Below are 19,206 nucleotides of genomic sequence, written 5' to 3' on the forward strand. Positions count from 1 at the left end.
TATTATTTTGGTGGTATTTCTTGTAATTGTTGTCAAAGTAGAACGTTATTTAAATGGACTAGGTGGTTCTGATATTAACTTACGTATTAATTACGTATTAATTATATTAAATATATTTATTTTATACAGGAAATATTTTGACCTATTGCTATTATTCCAATTCAAAATAAAAACTAAGCCAGCACTATAAAATATACGTTTAACCTTTATATTCCTGTCCAAAGAAAAGATTATTAAATTATTACTATTTTTAAAATGGTGATTTCAAAATTATTTTACTTTGAAATTTTACCATAGACAAGGAGCATGTAGACGAAACACGAACAAGCATCAAAATCAAAATAAATTTCTCCCTCATCCCGAGGCAGAATCTCCTCCCGTCAAGCGTGGCTAATCAAGGTACCAAAAGGTGAGGTTCTAGCGTAAAATATGAAATTTATATGCATAAAACGCGTGTCAATCATATGAATTTCTTATCCATAGTTAGTTTTAGGCATCAATTAACGTAAAAAAGTTAAAACTTGGTGTTATATTTGTCAAAACATAGAAACGCTGCGAGCTCTACGCCTGCTGTTTTATTCAATTCTGATTGATGCCGAAACTTCAAGAAATTTAATAGAAACTTGTTATTTTTAAGAAAAATGAGCAGCTCGGAGGAGGTATCGTGGATTACATGGTTCTGCGGACTCAGAGGAAATGAATTCTTTTGCGAGGTATAGTCATAGATGATTTATCTTTTGTCGAGTAAATAAATGTATTTGCTAAAATGATTTCACATAAAAGTACATTATTAATATTTATTATTTTTTAGGTGGATGAGGACTATATAAGTGATAAATTCAACTTGACAGGCCTCAATGAGCAAGTACCACATTATAGACAGGCCTTGGATATGATATTAGATTTAGAACCTGGTAAGTACAATTCAATGTACTATAGTTGACATATTATGATGCTATTGAATAACAGTTTCAATGTATTCATCATTTTTTATGATGGTTATACATTTATCTATTTAAATAAAACTCAAAGGTGACTGATATAGTGATCTATCAACGCACAGCCCAAACCACTGGACGTATCGGGCTGAAATTTGGCATGCAGGTAGATGTTAGGACCTAAGAATCCGCTAAGAAAGGATTTCCCGAAATTCTTGCGGGAACGGGGAAAAAAAGAGGATGCACATACAAAGTCGTGGGCGGAAGCTAGTTTGTCATAATATGCATTGAGTTTGTTGTACTGTTTTAACATACTAGATACCAAGTAAATATTTTATTCTCTTCTGTAGAATTTTCATTCCTCATTCCTTCCAGATAATAGGTAACAACAACTATTTACTTATATACAAGTGACCTGCCCTGGCTTCGCACAGGTGCAATGCCGATACTAAATACTCCCGAAATTTTTAAATCTGTAATCTCTTCGAAAATATTCATTGAAATGATATGCTTTTATAGTTTGTTTTAGACCTTTTCAATATGTGCAATACTCAGTACATTACTCTCATAAATCTGGTAGCAGCCTGCATTTGCAATGTAATCAGAAAAAATGTCATTATTTACAATATCTCATTAGAAACGTCATTAACAATCACTATAAAAAACAGCTCAATTTCTAATTATTCATTTGTCATATACAACATTAATTTGAGAATATTTTTAGATGATGGATTGGAAGAAAACCCAAATCAATCGGAGCTTGTTGAGCAAGCCTCTGAAATGCTATATGGATTAATACATGCCAGATATATTTTAACTAGCAGGTAATTAACTTAAGATCAAATCTATGGAAGATCTTAGAGCTGACACGGGCTGCTCGAGCAGTTAATGTCTGAGCTTGAGCTGTCGGTTGTTGACTGCTCGGGCTGTCTCTACGAACCGCGCAGTTGACGGCTTGAAGCGGTCGCGACTGCTCGAGCAGTTATGTCTGCCGTACACATAACTGCTCGAGCAGTCGCGACCGCGGAATGAATGTCTAGTTCACCGCGCGTTGCGGATTCAAGCAGTCAGTCTCACTATGGTGACTTTTAGACTTAATCTGTGTGTACACTGTACATACTGACTTCTTCCTTTTGCATTTTTGATTCAAATTAAGAAATTAAACAGTGCTCTTATATCTTGAAAATTTGTTTCTCTTTCAGAGGAATTGGTCAAATGCTAGAGAAGTTCCAAACTGGTGACTTTGGTCACTGTCCAAGAGTGTACTGTGAATGTCAGCCTATGCTGCCTATTGGTAAGTTAAACTTAAAAGAAGTCCATACTTCTTCATATTATGTTTGATAATTTTATTTTATATAAAATGTGTATGTGTGCGATATGATTTTTGAAGTATGCCATATACTTGGTAAAAACTAGTAAAAGCAATCAGACTCTTAGGTGCTCTTATGAATCACATTAATCACATTTACACGATCCTATTTCGTTATGGTGACAAGAACATCTTCACCCAGTTGGTCTGCGCTCGCGGCTCGTGTAAAGCGCTCGGTCAGGATGTACGGCTAGCCCGTACAATCATAATACATCAAAATTATTTAATATAGTTCAGACACTAGTTTTTCTTGGAGAAGAGCCAGCTATAAACTCAAGCATCCACATTCCTACTATAAACTCAGATATTAACCTATCATATCTTTCAAGTCAGGTATAAGTGTACATGGGGTGGGTCGAGAACTACTCTTATCTATTATAAACTGCACCAAAATCGTTTTGTAGATTTTAAGCTTTAAGCACAGAATACATAATAGTAGCTAAACGCTACAGAACGGACTCTCCGCCTACCGCCAAAATTAAATACTTACCTCACCCCGCGCGATCACGCAATAGATGGCCCGCATTTTTCTGAAAGGACGATACGCAACGAAGATTGACAACATTAATCAAATTGACTAAAAGTAATTTTATTATTTTGGATTTGTGATTATCGTTTTTCGTAGAAAATGGTTAAATATTGTGCTGTTTACGGATGTATTTCATCAGAAAACAGGGTTTCAAGCAAATAAATCTACTGCATTGGCTACGTTCTATTTAATTGAGGAAGTAACGAGATGCATTAATAATAAAATTCCTGTTGCATCAATCTTCTTCGACATGTCAAAAGCTTTTGACTTTGTGGACCACAAACTACTTATATATAAATGTGAGAAGTATGGCATTAGAGGTCCTGCTCTTGAATGGATTCATGATTATTTGTTTCAGAGACAACAGAGTGTTGAAATAAATAAAATAAATACCAAGCTAGAGTTCACTACATACAAGTCCCCCTATTTACCTAATAGTTTCGGTGTGCCACAGGGCAGCATATTGGGGCCTTTATTATTTTTAATTTACATAAATGACCTACCTGACATTATGGACCAAAAGTGTATATTGTTTGCAGATGACATTTCAATAATTTATTCTGACGATCACAAAGAGATAAATTATAACATGACAATTAATAAAAATTTAGAATTAGTATTGACATGGTTTAATGATAATAATCTATCGGCTAATATGACTAAAACAAAATTTATTCAATTTTCAAATTATAAAGCTCGACATACACCTCTTAATGTAACGGACAAATTCCATACTATCGAACAAACACATTACATAAAGTTCCTAGGGTTAAATGTAGATCAAAATTGCAACTGGAAAGCACATTGTGACATGATTACTGGAAAAATAAATAAGTTCGTCTATGCATTAAGAAGACTACGAAAAACAGTGTCCTTTAATGCTGCGCTTACCGCATATTACGGATACGTTACATCTGTGATACGGTATGGAATTATATTCTGGGGCAACTCGACGGACGTGACAAATGTATTCTTGGCACAGAAGAGGTGTATAAGGGCTATGTGCAATATTGGTCCCTTAGAATCTTGTCGACCATTATTCAAAAAGCACCATCTTTTAACACTCACGGGATTATACGTTTTGGAAATTTGTATATTTGTCAAAAAACATAGTGAACTTTTTAAAAGCATGAAAGACCACTCTATACTGGGACTAAGAGATCCCACACGTTTAATGATGCCTAACTGCCGTTCAGCACTCTACCAAAAGAATGCAAGTGTAATGTGTGTAAAGATTTTTAACCATATACCAAAAACATATAAGGGAACTACCAAAAAATTTAATGCACAAAAAATTAAAAGCGTGGCTTATTAATCACTGTTTATATTCCTTAAACGAATTTTTTAGATTATAATTACCGAAACAATAAAAATGTTAACCTAGCTTGACAAAATTGACGTAAGAAATCAATTATAATGTAATAGAATGTAATAATCAAATTGTCATATTGCTATATTATAATTTATAAATTATAATGTAAAATGAACTAATGTAAATAATATATTGCTTAAATAATAACTCACGTGAATTAGTTTAACCCATTGACCACCGAGCGGCCCGATCGGGCCGAGACACAATAGACTTTCTATTGTGTCTGTGATCCGAGGACTGACGGATTAAATTATAAAATTTAAATATTTGTATGCCAATTGTTGGCGAATTGTGCGGACGTGAAATTTATTATAACTTTGCTTTGTAACCACAATTCATACAAATAAATCATTTCATTTCATTTCATTTCATTTCATTTCATTTCATTTCATTTCATTTCATTAGAAAAACGCGAATTTTTTTTTTACGCTAGTCACATAATTATGTGCCAACCATAAAGCGTTAACACACACATTTGCAGTCTCTACAGTGTGACTGTCAAAACGATAATTTTGTATGGAGTGTCCGGGGTGTGACTATGTAGTGATATAAAGTTGTTACCTCGCAGGATTGTCAGACGTGCCCGGCGAGGCGATGGTGAAGCTGTACTGCCCGCGGTGTATGGACGTGTACACACCCAAGTCGTCCCGTCACCACCATACAGACGGCGCTTACTTCGGTACCGGCTTCCCGCACATGGTGTTCATGGTGCACCCCGACTATAGACCCCACCGGCCTACGTCGCAGTTTGTGCCCAGGTAATTCTCGATACTAGAGTATACTGCATTGGGGGAATTTTATCCAGTAATCTGACCATTCCAATAATCTGGCACACTTCGATTAGTGAGATTTCACTGTAAATGTTATTTTAATATCTAATTCCGACCCGTCATGCTTCGCATCAGTTGTTAGACTTGGAATTAATTATCGAAATTCACACACTGCCTAAAGCCATAGATAATTTTATCTGAAGTAAAATATTTGACTGTGACTATCATGTAATCAATTCAAATAATTTTTTTAAATTTGCTATTTTATGGGATTCAAATGTTTTATAAATATATTTTTTTAAAGATTAGAAAAAATTTGTAAGTAATAATTATGTCTCCCTTAGACATATAAAATTGAAAGAGAGAATAAATTCGATTGCTCCGGCGGTTCGAATCCCGTCTCGTGCACGAATTTTTTCTATTCTTTGAAAATTTATATTAAAAAATATATATGAATTTGTTCTATTCTCTCGGTTTTATATGACTTCATATTGATTCGTGTCTCTTTGTTTACAGACTATACGGCTTCAAGATCCACCCGCTGGCCTATCAGATCCAACTGCAAGCGGCCGCTGGACTCAAGCGCTCGTCCCTGCGTACACTCTCGTATAACAACGGTAAACGCTAGTACACACACCTAGCGATAATGAAGCTAATAAAGCTAAATAATAACGAGATATGTTTTATTGTTTAAATCTGAAGGAAAAATTAGTTTTTTGACAGTTCATTGTTGCGCTCGATTCGAATAGTTCAATGTTATACAAAATGTAGAAGATTGTCTATGGTTGGTGTTCTCTTTCGCTCTTATGTTTGCGTCGTAAGAGCGAATGAGACGGATTGATGTATAACTTAGGTTATGTTTTGGTGGATATACATCACGATTCACGATATTGCAGTTTCGTAGATTTTTTTTTATGGCAATGAAGTTCTTTTTGATTTCTATTTCTATCAATCTTATAATAATTAAAATACTTTAATTCAATAATTATGTTTCTAAATGTTACTTACCCCTAAAATATTGAAATAATAAACTAATCATTCATTATTTACATCGTATGACTTGTGTCCTAAAATCCTAATCAGTTTTGCCTGTAGAATTTATCTCTTGAACTCTTGCATGATCAACAAAAAGGTACATACGGATATATCCAAGTTTGATTAGTTGCAATACTTCCTAAATCTACATAAAAGGGAACTGTATCTTTGACACGATGTCGTAATACACTCAATATGTTCACTTATACCTATATTAAGAAGAGCTGGAACGTCAACACATTTACACATTGCACATGTTAGGCCGGGAGATACTGACACAAAATTTCGGGTCATTTGTAACAGGATGGCGGTCTAGAGGGGTCTTAGTACGCAATGACAAAAAGAAAAATGATGGTCAGAACGCTGGTACCGGTGGACTAGTCGCGTGGGCGTTGGTCACACTCGTCGGATAAATAGCGAAAGTCCAACGATTTGTAACACAAAAACTTTTAGAATTTACCGATAGCCCTTAAAAAAGATGTAGGCGGTAGTGTCATGCCATACTTTTACGATGTGACTTACAGTCCGCCTTACCGACGTGAATGCGTTAATTTAAAAAAACAATTCAACCATTTGTACCGGGCTAACTTTTGCACAGTTAACCATCGTCGTGCAGCCATTTACTAAAATCGCCATGCCATACTTTTCGGACGATTCCAAACCGCTTCCAAATTCCAATTCCGATTCCGATTCCAAACCGCACTACCGCCTACATCTTTTTTATGGGCTATCGGTAAATTCAAAAATTTTTGTGTTACAAATCGTTTGACTTTCGCTATTTATCCGACGAGTTCGACTAACGCCCACGCGACTAGTCCGCTGGTACCAGCGTTGTGACCATCATTTTTCTTTTAGTCATTGCGTAATAAGACCTTTGTAGAACCGCCATTCTGTTACAAATGACCCGAAATTTTGTGTCAGTATCTCCCGGCCTATGTATGTGTCATATTTTGCAATTGTTTATAAATACAGGGTGATGTAATTGGTGTAGTACGAATATCTAAAAATCTATGAAGAATTTTGTGATACAGTAAATGGAAGAATTATAGACTATTTTACATCTATACATATAATAAATCTGTAGAAGGGTCAATTCTGTACATTGAAAATATTGAAAAAATAAATAGCAGGGGGTGTTACTGGATCGATACCAAACCCAAATATGTGATTAAAAAATTTTTTGTCTGTCTGTCTGTATGTGAAGACATCACGTGAAAACTAACGGTTCGATTTCGATGAAACTTGGTATAATTATACCTTATTATCCTGGGCGTAAAATAGGATACTTTTTATCCTGGAAAAATACGTAGAAAAAAAATTAATCTTAATTTTTCAGTTTTATCCATAGACGTTGTTCTGTAGAACCGCGAACACACGTTGCGTATTATTGTAGGCCTATCCGTATTTGGGTCCAATAGATATTTATAAGATGTCATTGTCAGAGTTAATCAAAATGGAGACCATCCACGCGAAGACCGACATCCGCGCGGACGGAGTCGCGGGCGGAAGCTAGTATTTAATAAAATAATTTAATTTTTTGTTCATTTTCATTAGAAATGTCAATTTTTCTCACCAAGGTGGAAATTTAGATGATAAGGATCTTGTTATACTTAAAAATATAAATTTTGACTAAAATCGGCTTTTTTTTTTCAAAAATCAAATTACTAATTAATAATCAGAGAAAAAAATAAGCCAAACTATACACAATTTTTACTTGATGCAATCCTCAAAGATCATGGACATAGTGTATTGTGCCGTCCACCATACCATCCAGAACTCAACCCAATAGAGTTACTATGGGGCATAATTCTTTCCCTTTAATTAGCATCACAAAATGTGAACTTTAACTTGAAAACTGTGGAAGAATTATTTAGAAAGGAAGCAAATGCTATTAGTCTGGATATGTTTAGTGACGTTTGGAGAAAGACGCGAGAACATGAGGAAAAATATATTCAATTAGAACTAAAAGTAGATAATTCCACTGACTCATTTATAATAACATTAAGAAATTCCGACGGCGAGTTCTTCGAGCGATGAAAGTTTCAGTGAAGTAGAAGATTACGATTATCATAAAATAGATTCTTCTTCTTCTCTATAGATACTGCTTTCTGAATTGGTGGTAAATGTTAAAACTGTTAAACTGTTATGACGATTCAAAAGTGCTTCTAGAAGAAGTCTAATTGTATAAATGTTTGAGTTTGAGTTTAAAACCAATAATGTGAAAATTATACAATAAACATGTAACACATATTTGTTAGCGCGTATTGGTAGGTATTACGTACTTACTACAAATACATATAATATTTCTTAGATATCTTTACTCGACGAAAGTCAGGACAAGACTGCTCCGCAACTGCAGAAGACGTCCGTTATTTAAATCATTATCAAAACAACCATCCGTGTGTTGGGATTGGGAGTGAGCGTACACGTGTAATTTGTATTGTTTTTATGACCTGAAATTTAATTATTATTTGATAATTGAATGATTATTAATACTTTTATCCAATTGATTATTATTAGAATAAATAATTACTTCATCAATTGATTTACTTTTAAATTATAATTTTACAGGTAAATTATGAGAGCTTTCATAATTATATTTGCATATATTTATCTACAACGCACCATTTTACAATTCAAGTCTAAAATGAAACTAGAGTCGCATTTATTTTTGAACATACTGTAAGTGAAATTGCATAAGTGTGAGTACTGTGAACATGCCAGCTTTCCTTAATTGACCTATATGTACGAGATCCGAATTAACATCAACCTTCACCTTTGATTATACTGAAAATAGCAACACTTTGATAGGCAAGTTGTCATAGGCATTTTGTTCATAAATGATATTTGATAAAAACTAATAAAAGCGTTTTAAAAAGACATAGTCCTTCACTGGCCTTCTGTTGAAGCCTTCACGCGCTATTTACTGTATTTAAATCAATGGTGCACATCTAACCGGCCCTCTTCACAATGGGCAGCGTTGGCCCAACAAAAGATTGTCGATATTTGCCGCCATTACGGCGATTATGAATAAACATCTATGATGGCGGATCATAGACATTTAGACCTACACTATCGTGATTGCCTCTACTCGCCTAACGCTTGTGAATAGGGCCCATTAGGAATTTGCAGATTCATTTTACTACAGGCGAATAAAGTTGGAACTACCCTCAGTAGAATGAGTTTAGTTAGAGTAATATTTCATCCATTCTAGTTTTGATTTAAGTTTAGTGTCATTTTGCTATAATCGCGTGCCCATCGGGATACCGCTCTAATTGAATAGGCCTTTATGTCTGAATAACGCATGATTCAGTATACATAATATGTGTGAAATTTTTGTGTGTGTATGTTTAGTTATGGCTGCAATATAATTGTTTTAATGAAATTATACAAGAGTCGAAGTTATTGATTTTAAAGTTAAGCCGCATCGATTAATTAGGTTAGGAATAATAAAAACTAAATGACGACAAAATTTTCCATATAGATTAGGGGTAATTTTCTTTTATTTAATTGCTTTTTAATTCGATATTAACGTACCATTACAGATGAATTTGAAATGTTTTTGAGTCGTTTTTATAGCAGATAGTAAAAATTTTAATATTTGGCGTTTGACTTTGGGGCTAAACGGTGTTTTAGGTTATGAATTCAAAGTTTTTGACATAAATTCACGTTTTAAAACTTGGTAATGCACTTCGATAATATATCATATTACATCTAAAATTCTTACATAGATGTTGTAATTTTTATACCCGTAAAATATAAGTTACATATATTAGTATTATAAAGCAAATATTTTTTTTTCTTTGTCTCTCTCAAAGAAAGCATTTGTTTAAGGGCGACAATTTTTACGTTAATGTACTGGTTACGTAATGATAAATAAAAATAATACTAGAAATATGGTCTTTTTTAATTTTACCAAAATCCTGCATGCTTTCCTTGGGTAAAATATTAATATTGGGGATAAGGTTTTCAAATTGTCGCATCTATTACACTTGTATTATTACTATATTAAATTATTGTAAACAGAAATTCGCTTAGGGCAAAGAATTTGGCATATTTTATTGGACTTTAATATTTTGTAATACGAATATAGTTAACGTTACAGAGATAACACTATTTAAATTTGATTTAATTTAATTTGATTAGGCTGTGTTTCCACAAGAGATGTGCGATTCATTTAGCGTTTGAAGCGATACTATTGGTTCTTTACAAGTACATTCCTCGCTATACATTCTCGCACATCTCTGATGGAAACGCAGCCAAAAGGAATCATAGCTATGACAATATAATAATTAATAATAATATTTACCTTCATAAAATTTAGGAAGTCTAGATTTTTGATCATGGCGGCTTACACACGTGCAATGTGCACTCCTAACTTCATCATTTTGAATTAATATGTAGTAATGATAAAGTAGCAGTAATAGTAGATGTTTATAAAAATAATCACGCTTGTAACAATCACAGCTATGCCATTATCCACTTATATTATAAAAGAAAACCAAGTTCAGTATTTGCTGAGAATCCACGCTCGCAGCGCTGATTTTCAGCCTGTACACATATTGAACACACTAAACATATTGAAATAGGTTTTGAGCCCACCGATGCTTAATAATCTTTACTTATAAAGCTGAGGAGTTTGTGTGTTTGCTTGAACGCGTTAATCTCAGAAACCACTGGTCCGATTTGAAAAATTATTTCGCTGTTAGATAGTCCATGAATAAAAGAAGACTATAAGCTATTAATATATCATATTATCATCACGCTTAGACTTATAGGAGCAAAGTAATGCGCGTAAAACCGCGGGGTATAGCTAGTATATTTTTATGTAAATTTTAATATGTATTACAATTCTACGTTGTAAGTTCCGATGACTGTTTACTTTTTTACATTGCGCTACACTTAAATTAAATTTAGTAATTTAGAAAATCACTGAACGGATTTTGATTATACATACTTCGCAGTGATGTGGTACGAAAGCTCTACCAGAAAAACACAATATGACTATAGATTTCGTCCGCTGGTTCGCCTGCGAGGGAAACCGCGCGATGGCGCTAGTAGTCTTATACATTTTTAATTTTTATATTGAAGAAACCGCTGCGTTTTGCTATTCCTATCCAAAATTTTTGCGTATGTGATAGTTATGGTTTATACTTTATAATATGTATAAAGTAGTATTTTTCAATTACTTACTCAAAATTTAAAAAAAAATGATAAATTTTTTTATTTTTTTGTTCTGTGAATAAAAAAAAAGAAAAACCTAACCTATACTATAGTACTAGTATAGTATTATATTAATAATCTGTGCTAACAGTGTCTTGTTTACTGCAGAGACGAAGACAGCAGCAAACCTCCCCAAATGAATAACGTTATCAAGAAAACAACGGTAACGCTAGCAAAGAACAATAATATTTATTGAAGTTACTTTTTAATGAGATTGTTTTTTAATTGGAATAAAGTTATTTATGTTTATTTTGGGTTGTTAATGTTGATCCTTAGTTTCAGTTTTTAGTGAAAGTTATTGTACCGTAGTATAATTTTGAGAAATATCTTTAGTATATAATTATAATGAATCGCTAAATGTTTTGCTAAGCGCAAATCTCGATAACAGCTGAACCGATTTCGAATATTCTTTTTTTATAATATACCTTGAAGTATGAGGATGGTTCATAGGGAGAGAAAAAAGTAAAATGGCTAGGGTTGACTGCTAGTTGATAATATTTAAAGTAGAGCTGGCTTATGATACGAGATTTATCACAGAAAAAATGTTGTGTGGTTTTATGAAACCACTGTAAAAGTGAAACTTAGGCACAAAATTATCGTATTTGTACGATAATTATCGTACGGTTCGACCGTTACGCGACATGCGCTACACAGACCAAAAAGTTTGAGACGATGCGATGTATTAAAAGTTTCACTTTAATTATAAAAAAAGAAAAGCAGTTGTGTATAGTAACACTTATTGAACTTTTTATTTTTCTTATTTTTTTTAAAGTTGAGAAAAAAGCTATAAACTTAAGAGAGTATCGGTTTACAGATGTCATTTTTCATAAGAATTCGGAAGAAACTTACCTATCTCTTATTTCATTCAGTGAACCTACTACCCTACCAATATTCTATGCCGTGGTTTATGAGTCAGAAGATAATTAATAATTATTATAGGCGAAGTTTCGGAGACAATTTCTTTCTAAAGGGAACTCTACCTTCAGACAATCTAACATGGATGTAATAGCAATGCAGCAGCAGATTTTAACGATAAGGTAATTGTGGATGAAGAATTGAAGGAAATGAAGATGAGTTAGAGAAAGTAAGTAACTTATGTACTATTTTCTTTTAGCATATAGAGCAACAGTAGTTTGACCAGTTCAAAATTAGTTAGGAAAAATAAACTTCCCGATATCTGAAATCTGGATTCCTTTCTCAAATATCGATCACACTACAACAGCAAATATTTGCTTTTCTCAGACTTCGTGTAACTGTGAAAAAAGCTCACCGCTCTACACTCCGCTCTATTCATTTGGTATTAAAAGTATTGGCAAATCTGGTGCTCTTTTATTTTTTTTGATAAATGTCATTTTCTCTATATGGAGTCACAAGGAAAAGAGGTTTTGGCCAGTCTTGTGGGCAGGAAGGTCATTACGTTCACTGCATAATCTTGTTCCATCGTCAGTCTGTGTCGAACCGTCAGCGCGCGCGCACGTCGCTCAGCGCCGCCAACTCCGCGCCTTACTGTCAACGTGCCGTTATAGTGTTTCATAATAGTTCTGTGATTGTTTATTTTTTAATTGCAACGCAATTTTGGACCCGCACATCAGACGACGAAAGAGGTTGGTTAACAGTTTATACGTATGATTTACAACATATTCTTGTGGGAACTAGCTTTGAACTGTTAATAAATGTACCTATTCATTGATAAGTTTGCGTGCGTGTTCGCCAATAAGTCAATAGAAGGTTTTTCAAATGAAGGTTTTATTGTAAATAATATCAGAGTTGTTTGTTATGCATGAGCGCGCAATTAGATTCCTGTTAGAATAAACGATTCCGTTGTGAGATAGCTGCAGCTGTGTTGTAACAATACATAGGTAAGTTGTACTTTAGTCTATGATTGCAAAGTTCTATTTGCTGAGCGCAGTGTCGCGAGTTTTTCATCGGGAAAATGTCTGACTTGCGATCGACGCTTTTCATAAAGTTAATGATTTACAGACCAAGATATGTTTAGTTGTTTGTTATTTATTCAATATGATTTAGAATGCAAATTGTAGCGAATTTTAATAGATAGTAATCTACTAAATTATGAATACACTAGCGGTCCACCCCGGCTTCGCGCGTGGTACATATTTCGCAATAAAAGGTAGCCTATGTTCTTTCTCAGGGTCTAAAGATTATCTGGGCCAAATTTCATCAAAATCGGTCCAGTAGTTTATGCGTGAAAACCATACATACATACAAACCTTTCCTCTTAATAATATTAGTATAGATAGAGCTTTTCCACCATTGTGAAATAAACCAGTTCTAGAAAGGACTTGACTCGTGAATATTACACTTGATGTGAGTGTACATTGGGATTGCCCAATATTGGTATACCTACCTGTATTGCGTAATGGTTGGCACAATCTATCAGAGGCCTTACTGATGGTTCTGTTATTTAAATTACCCGACTGCGCACGAAGAAGGTATATTTTTCAAGTGTTGTTTATTTTTTCAGTGCTTAGCAGCTTAAGTAGGTTCAAGGAATTTCAGAACATCCTGTATGAATTGAAATAAATATAAAAAAAATGTCAAATTTTAAATGTGTACCTATAGGTAACTAATACAATACATAATATAATTATTTAGGTAGAATAATAAATAAATAATAATCTGGTGGAAAAAAAAACATTAATTATTGTTCGCGCAGTTTCGAAATTAGAAAATTATTTTCACTATAAATGAAAATAAATAATATGACTCTCACATAAATAAATTTAAACGACTCTAGGAGTAAAAAACGTGTGATCTCAGACGTTATTAAGTGGTATTCGGATTAATTGCACAGATAATGATCATTTGGGCTTGAACAATAGCGCAGGATGTGAGCCTCTACTCTTATAACACGCGTTTTGTTAGACGATATTTTTAGGCGGGCAATTAAGAGGGACTATGGATGATCCATTGTAAATAATTGTTGACTAAAAGTTCTAACGCATTTTGGAAATAGAGTTGAGTATGTTACTTTTTAACGGGCTAAAGGGGGATTAAAATTTATTTGTATGATCTTTAATTTTCTTGTCAGTAAACTTAAACTTTATAGTGATTATAGGTTACCTACACATATTAAATACAACTTACATAAACATAATATGACAGAATATAATATATAAAATGTGCATAAAATAGGTACTATACAATCATAGATAATATTATTTTTTTGAAGTTTATTCTTTTTAGTTTTTACGTTGAAGTGGGTATCAAGAAACTCGTATCTAATGTAAGAACTTGTCCGAAACTCGAAACATTTAAGAAGAAAGTTATATTTTAATTATTATTACTTTGAAATGCTTATATCATCTTATAATGGTTTTCTAATCGTAACGTGCCAAGAATGTTTCTATTTTCAAATTCCACATTTTTTGAATAAACCGCCAAATATAAATTGTTGATCTGTGCAGTGGAGCATTTTAAATTATTTTAAGTTGTTCTGTTATGAAAGATAAATTGTTAATTTTTTAAGGGTTTGTGCACTTAAATAGTAATCACAGGAAACTAAAATTATAGGTAGAAATAAAATGAATTACTGTGAGTAATCTGAATGTTTTTTACGTGAGGATTTGTATAAAATTTAGTAAAGTTGGATATATGCATTTGGTCGTGCAATAAGACAAATGCACGTGAGTAACGCCGTAGTAATATATATAACTAGCGGTCCGCCCCGGCTTCGCCCGTGGTACATATGAAAAATAGATGTTGGCCGATTCTCAGACTTACCCGATATGCACAGAAAATTTCATGAGAATCGGTCCACCCGTTTCGGAGGAGTATGCAGACTAACATTGTGACACGAGAATTTTATACAGGGTGTACCAAAAAGTAGTGATGAACGGAAGCTGAGAGGTAGAGGACCTAGAGGGCTATCCGAATCACCCCCATGTATGTTATGCGATTTTTTGTATTTTCGGAGTTATGACGTTTTTTTCAATTTTTCACCTATCGCCGAGTACGATGATATTTTCACTCATGCTGACGTCAATGATTGCGGAAGATGCTTGATTTTTTTTTGTGTGCTAAGCTGAAAGATAGGCCAATTCAGTATGGTAACATTTACTATCGTTAGATCTTTGAATGGAATAAAAAAAAGAATTAAATGGCAAGAAAGATAAAATTACCCAGTATGTTCACCACTTCAAGGGCCCGTAAAAAAATAAAATCACCTAAAAAAAGTTTTCCGTTTGACTTTTAAAAACTTGCTATATCTATCAGATAGCTACCCTGAAAATTTCATTTTATTATTCAGAAGGCTTCAATCGAAAAATTTAAATCTAAATGTGGTAAGTGCAAAAATTGAATTAACATGATGATCATTAAAACCAATAAATAGGTGTTTAATTACCAGAAATTTTTAAAATAACCCCGCTGTTGCTCAATGCAAGTGCGACATCACCGTAAAAAGTTGTCTTTTAAATGTCTGAATGCCCTTTTATCATTTTTAATGGATTCTTCTGCTACTATGAATTTCCGGGTTATTTCGTCCAAATTGTGGCATTCTCTCAAGTAACCGAGGTCTTTTTAGTATTCCCATTGAAACAAATCAAGGGGGTTTAGGTCGAGGGACCGTGGAGGCCAGGCTTTAAGGCAGGCGACACCGGCGCATGCGCAGGCTGCAACGACCAATCCATGTTTCAGGGTATCTTTGCCCTTTAGCCTGGCCTGCACGGTCCCCGGACATAAACCCTATTGATTTTTTTCCGTGGGGATACTACAAAGACGAGAGACTGCCACAATTTGGACGAAATAACCCGGAAATTCATAGTAGCAGAAGAAACCATTAAAAATGATAAAAGGGCATTCAGACATTTAAAAGGCAACTTTTTACGGTGATGTCGCACTTGCATTGAGCAACAGCGTGGTTATTTTAAAAATTTCTGGTAATTAAACACCTATTTATTGGTTTTAATGATCATCATGTTAATTCAATTTTTGCACTTACCACATTTAGATTTAAATTTTTCGATTGAAGCCTTCTGAATAATAAAATGAAATTTTCAGGGTAGCTATCTGATAGATAGAGCAAGTTTTTAAAAGTCGAACGGAAAACTTTTTTTAGGTGATTTTATTTTTTACGGGCCCTTGAAGTGGTGAACATACTGGGTAATTTTATCTTTCTTGCCATTTAATTCTTTTTTTTATTCCATTCAAAGATCTAACGATAGTAAATGTTACCATACTGAATTGGCCTATCTTTCAGCTTAGCACACAAAAAAAATCAAGCATCTTCCGCAATCATTGACGTCAGCATGAGTGAAAATATCATCGTACTCGGCGATAGGTGAAAAATTGAAAAAAACGTCATAACTCCGAAAATACAAAAAATCGCATAACATACATGGGGGTGATTCGGATAGCCCTCTAGGTCCTCTACCTCTCAGCTTCCGTTCATCACTACTTTTTGGTACACCCTGTATATAAGATAATATTAATATAGAATATCGAATAAGGTTAATGCCCCACATGGAGGTGTTATAATCACCCGACACTAACATTCGGTAATCCTGAACATAACTCATCAGTTTACACTGCATTTAAAATTTACTGCTCCAATATTTAAAATACCTTTGTTAATACATTAATTTATGACCTAAGCATTTATTGTTAACGACATCTGCATCGTTAAAAATAATTATAATAAGCTTGCCGGGAGAGTTCACTGTTCAAACTTGTAACCAACCTGTGTAACCAAACAAAATGTTGACATCACAAAGGTAGTTAAATTTCCTTTGATGGAAACTCAGCTTTATACCAATGTATTTACTCATTGTTGACATTTTAGACCGGGAGATACTGACACAAAATTTCGAGTCATTTGTAACAGGATGGCGGTTCTACAGGGGTCTTAGTACGCAATGACAAAAAGAAAAACGATGGCGTGAACGCTGGTACCGGCGGCTTAGTCGCGTGAGCGTTAGTCGAACTCGTCGGAAAATAGCGAAAGTCAAACGATTTGTAACAGTATGGCACTTATTTTTCCTGTAAGTTTGAGGATCAACAAATATAAATACAAAATTTCAAAGATCTAAGTGTTGGAAATCCTCACTTATATAAATTAATAATAAATTAAGTTTTCAAGTATAACAGCACTTTTTCCCCCTACTAGAAGTATGGCAAATATAATAATGGTCACATTTTATCAAATACTCTCCAAAAATCCAAATGCAATACTGGTACAAAAAGTTTGGCGAAATAAAAATTTTTTGCAGATTTTCGGCGGTATGGCGACCATTTGGAATCGTCCGAAAAGTATGGCATGGCGATTTTCGTAAATGGCTGCACGACGATAGTTACCTGTGCAAAAGTTAGCCTGGTACAAATGGTTGAATGATTGTTTTATTTAAATCAACACATTCGCGTCGGTATGGCGGGCTGTAAGTCACACCGGAAAAGTATGGCATGACACTACCGCCTACTACTTTTTTATGGGCTATCGGTAAATTCTAAAATTTTTGTGTTACAAATCGTTTGACTTTCGCTATTTTTCCGACGAGTTCGACAAACGCCCACGCGACTAAGACACCGGTACCAGCGTTCACACCATCATTTTTCTTTTTGTCATTGCGTACTAAGACCCCTGTAGAACCGCCATCCTTGTTACAAATGACTCGAAATTTTGTGTCAGTATCTCCCGGTCTATTTGAAAACACAAAAGTTGCCGACTTTCCTAAAGGGTTTGCTTTATGCTCTCATGTTGTTTATGCAATCGTTAATCTGATACATAAAAAAAATAATTTAATACATTTATACTTAATCTAGCGGCCCGCCCCGGCTTCGCCCGTGGTACATATGAAAAATAGATGTTGGCCGATTCTCAGACTTACCCGATATGCACAGAAAATTTCATGAGAATCGGTCCACCCGTTTCGGAGGAGTATGCAGACTAACATTGTGACACGAGAATTTTATATATAAGAAGATAATGAATTATTCTTGATCAATAAAATATAATGTATAATTTATAGCTGACGTAGGTCGTAACTCGTAAGCTAGCCATTAGGAACACCGTTTCTATCGAAATATCACATTAAGTACTTACAATGTAAAACGTTGGATAAAATCTGGAGTTCCTTATAGCTTTTAGAGGCTTTTAGATTTTACGGACCACATTTCCAAACGATTGTATACGGTATCGCGTTGCTATAGCAACGATAGTGCAACGCGCCATTTCGACAGGCATGCTTCTACATTATCGTAGGTACAGGGCCCGTTAATGGGTTCCTAGGCCATTCAGAAATTCTAAGTACACCTACCGTTCACAGGTCCGCAGTGGAATGCGCTTGTTCCGCCTCTCCTACGTTCGCGGTAAAATCACGGGTAAATGGCGGGAATTTGTGCGTTTGACGTATGATGGGAAATGACGGAGAACGAATAGTATTCGAATTTGGAACCAAAGTTTAAATTTCTTTTTTTTCAGTGGTTATAGTTGTCTTATCTCTGGCAATTATTATTATAACATCATTAAGAGCTATTACGCACTGTCGACCAGCTCAGTCGCCGGCGACTGGACTTACTCCTGGACGACTGACGACTTAGTGCGCAAGCCCCTATTTAAACTATAGTAGTCACAGTCGCCGGCGACTGAGTCGCCAGCGACTGGTCGACAGTGCGTAATAGCTCTAAGCTGATTTCAACGAGTTCTTTTAGTTCCAACCTTTCATCATATTTGGGAAAATGCTTAATAAAATCCTCATACTATATTTATGGTAGGCACGCTATTAATTTGAGAAGGCTTTTTCATTCTGTTTGGTTTATTTTTATATAGTCTTTGCACATACTTATAAATTTCAAAACGATCTGTACCCACATTGATGCTCATAAAACAACCATTTCGTTGTGATTAACGTAACTAATTCTCTGAATAAGCTGTTAACTCCAGGACTGTAATGAGATTTTTGTTTTTTACCTTTTCTACCTTTGACTATCTTTTGTGTTCGCTTGATTGAGATGCA

The 19,206-nt window shown here is 34.3% G+C and overlaps 2 protein-coding genes across 9 annotated transcripts in view; both read left to right on the forward strand.

Annotated features, from left to right (window-relative positions):
• The first annotated feature begins 282 nt into the window (after positions 1 to 282).
• On the forward strand, positions 283 to 11,485 carry LOC149909354 (casein kinase II subunit beta). Of its 5 annotated transcripts, none has more exons than XM_090119340.1 (8): positions 283 to 409; positions 494 to 713; positions 812 to 914; positions 1,663 to 1,762; positions 2,141 to 2,232; positions 4,777 to 4,966; positions 5,495 to 5,595; positions 11,345 to 11,485. In XM_090119340.1, the coding sequence occupies exons 2-8, from the start codon at positions 642 to 644 to the stop codon at positions 11,374 to 11,376; spliced, it is 690 nt and encodes a 229-aa protein (XP_089975466.1). In that variant the 5' UTR covers positions 283 to 409; positions 494 to 641; the 3' UTR covers positions 11,377 to 11,485. The 5 variants fall into 5 exon arrangements, with proteins under 5 accessions (XP_089975466.1, XP_089975464.1, XP_089975468.1 ...); XM_090119338.1 differs by having other exon boundaries at positions 638 to 713; XM_090119341.1 differs by having other exon boundaries at positions 288 to 409; positions 548 to 713.
• Positions 11,486 to 12,683: 1,198 nt separating this feature from the next.
• Positions 12,684 to 19,206, forward strand: part of pot (zona pellucida domain protein papillote) — a 71,645-nt gene continuing 65,122 nt past the window's right edge. For 3 of the 4 annotated variants that reach the window (XM_090119348.1, XM_090119351.1, XM_090119350.1), the window contains exon 1: positions 12,684 to 12,840. The gene's annotated coding sequence lies outside the window, so the exon portion shown is untranslated. Of the gene's footprint in view, positions 12,841 to 12,962; positions 13,096 to 19,206 lie in introns of those variants that run through there. The other variant, XM_090119349.1, reaches the window with a different exon arrangement.

Source organism: Colias eurytheme, chromosome 3 (genome assembly GCF_061535395.1).
Source record: "Colias eurytheme isolate Ceu_HAF_F1 chromosome 3, ilColEury1 Martin Lab GWU primary, whole genome shotgun sequence".
NCBI lineage: Eukaryota > Metazoa > Arthropoda > Insecta > Lepidoptera > Pieridae > Colias > Colias eurytheme.